Source organism: Pangasianodon hypophthalmus, chromosome 29, assembly GCF_027358585.1.
Source record: "Pangasianodon hypophthalmus isolate fPanHyp1 chromosome 29, fPanHyp1.pri, whole genome shotgun sequence".
In the NCBI taxonomy this organism is placed as follows: domain Eukaryota; kingdom Metazoa; phylum Chordata; class Actinopteri; order Siluriformes; family Pangasiidae; genus Pangasianodon; species Pangasianodon hypophthalmus.
The window spans coordinates 4,716,726-4,719,225 of NC_069738.1; the positions used below are offsets into that span (position 1 = coordinate 4,716,726).

General features: G+C 43.5%; 1 protein-coding gene across 5 annotated transcripts in view; it reads left to right on the plus strand.

The window, feature by feature from the left end:
• kansl1b (KAT8 regulatory NSL complex subunit 1b) overlaps positions 1-2,500 on the plus strand; it is a 64,867-nt gene that overhangs the window by 53,369 nt on the left and 8,998 nt on the right. For all 5 annotated transcript variants that reach the window (XM_034301574.2, XM_034301575.2, XM_053231583.1 and 2 more), the window contains exon 8: positions 1,528-1,734. In XM_034301574.2, the coding sequence (XP_034157465.2) occupies positions 1,528-1,734 (207 nt within the window). The remainder of the gene's footprint in view (positions 1-1,527; positions 1,735-2,500) is intronic.

Consider the following 2,500-nt stretch of genomic DNA (forward strand, 5'->3'; position numbering starts at 1 on the left):
GTGTGTGTGTTCAACTCTGTGTGTGTGTTCAACTCTGTGTGTGTGTGTGTGTGTTCAGCTCAATTTGTGTGTGTGTGTGCGTGCGTGTGTGTCTATGTTCAGTTCAGTGAGTGTGTGTTCAGTTCAGTGAGTGTGTGTTCAGTTCAGTGAGTGTGTGTGTGTGTCTCTATGTTCAGTTCAGTGAGTGTGTGTTCAGTTCAGCAGTCACAGGTGTTCATGTGTTTCCTGGCTGTGTGTTAATTATTCCTGCTCTGCTGTGTCACGGCTTAAAATAGCCTGTAATCTGCACCCTGTTCAGAGTAAGGCATGTATTCAACACACTCACACTTACACACACACACACACACACACACACCACACACACACACTTACACTCACACTTTACTGTACTGCAGTCAGGCTGCCAAATATTGTAAAAACCAATTATTTGTGTAAATTCTCTCAACTCATCTCTTATATATAATCCAGGACACGCACACACACACACACACACACTCAGGCACTGCATCCATTAATCTACTACTACTGTGTGCTTACTCTTCTTTCTCTCATTCTTCTTTTTCTCCCTCTCCTTTTCATCGTCCTTCTTATTCTGCCTCTTCTCCTCCTCCTCCTTATCCTCATTCTCCTCCTCCTCATTCTCCTCATCCTTCTTCTCCTCATCCTCCTTCCCATCTTCATCCTTCTCCTTCTCCTCAACCTCCTCCTCCTCCTTCCGCCTATGCCTCTTCCTCTTTCTTATTCTGCCTCTTCTCCTCCTCCTCCTCCTCATCCTTCTCCTCAACCTCCTCCTCCTCCTTCCGCCTATGCCTCTTCCTCTTTCTTATTCTGCCTCTTCTCCTCCTCCTCCTCCTCATCCTTCTCCTCAACCTCCTCCTTCTCCTCCTTCTTCATACTCTGCCGCCTCTTCACCTCCTCCTCCTCTTATCTTTCTCTTTCTCCTCCTCCTCCTTCTGTGTCTTTGTTTTTACTTGTTTTTATTATTATTACTGTTGAAGTATTAGTCATCCAAACCTCAGTCTATACCCCTGGTGATCTTCTAAACCATTATTAGAGTACACTGTGAACCTGTCACATTGTGTAAAACTGTGTGTGTGATTATTGAGGCATTGTGAAACTGTAACCCAACCCTCTCGACTGATACGCGGCGTGTGTGTGTGTGTGTGTGTGTGTGTGTGTGTGTGTGTGTGCGCGCGCATGCGCATGTGTGGGACAGAGCGAGTGTTCAGAGGGTTCAGGAAGAGCTCACTTACATGACGAGTGAGAGTGACAGGCCGATGAGAGCGAGGGGAATTCCACCAGTGCTGTAAAGCCACCAGTGATCAGACGCCACCTGCTGGCAGTGTGTGAAACTGCAGCCTCTCAGTTTAAACTCCACACACAAGGCAGGATAGGGCTTTTACTAGAACGTCAGCCATTTTGGAAATCCATTCGTCAGGTTCTAGTGGTGTGTCCACGCGAGTTGTTGAAGACGTGTGTTCATGATTGTAAAGGTTGATGTGTTGTCTGTGTCTGCGTGTGTCACAGATGTTGGAATGGGTCTGCACTTGCAGCGTGTGATGAAGTGTCACTGGCAGGGTCGGCCACTGGACAAGATTAAACCCATCAAGAAGCTCTCGCTCAAACACTCAAAGTTCTCTCTGAGCGGCCGTCTCATCGAACCTTCATCATCATCATCCTCTTCCTGCTCCAAAGACAAGCTCAAGCTGACCAGCTCGCTCCTCTCCACAGTCCGTAAGTCACGCAGTAACACACACACACACAGTATTGCGCACACACACACACACACACACACACACACACACACACACACACACACACGCACACACACACTGGGATCAGTGGTAAACCCAGACAAGCTAAAAATCAACTTTTTATTTTTACATTATTATTTTGCCATCTTATGTAGCTGTTTTAATGTTTGTTTTGAAAATGCAATAATTAAAATACATAAATATAAAATACAAGAAAAAATTTAAAAAGTACTTAAAAAAATACAAAAGTAATATAAAATCAAGGCAAATAATAATTTTTTTTTTAAATCAGTGATAGATGGAGACTGACAGATGTTTAATGGTTTGTTTCGCTTCACCACTTCTTTTTTTTCTTACGACCTTTTTTTTTTCCTTTGAAAATGTCATGTATTATAAATATGGAGCGCTAGATTTAAAAAAAAAAAAAAAAAAAGTTATCCGAAATAAAAAAGTGCAGAGTGACGTGAAGCACTTTTGACAGCAGCGCCGGCTGCAAGACAAATCAAAGGGTTATATTCATGCGTTGCCGTAGTAACGGCTAATTCACGTCGACTTGAGTGGCAGACGTTCGTGTGATTTGAGTCTAATAATAAACGGTTTTAATGGAATTTGGGACGTGCTGTTACGGGAAAATAATCAAACCACTGTGCCGTGATTCAAACACAACATTTCTCACACACGCACTCTTGGAGTCAGTCAGTCAGTCAGTCATCTGTGATGACATTTGATTTTTATTCATTTTCAGC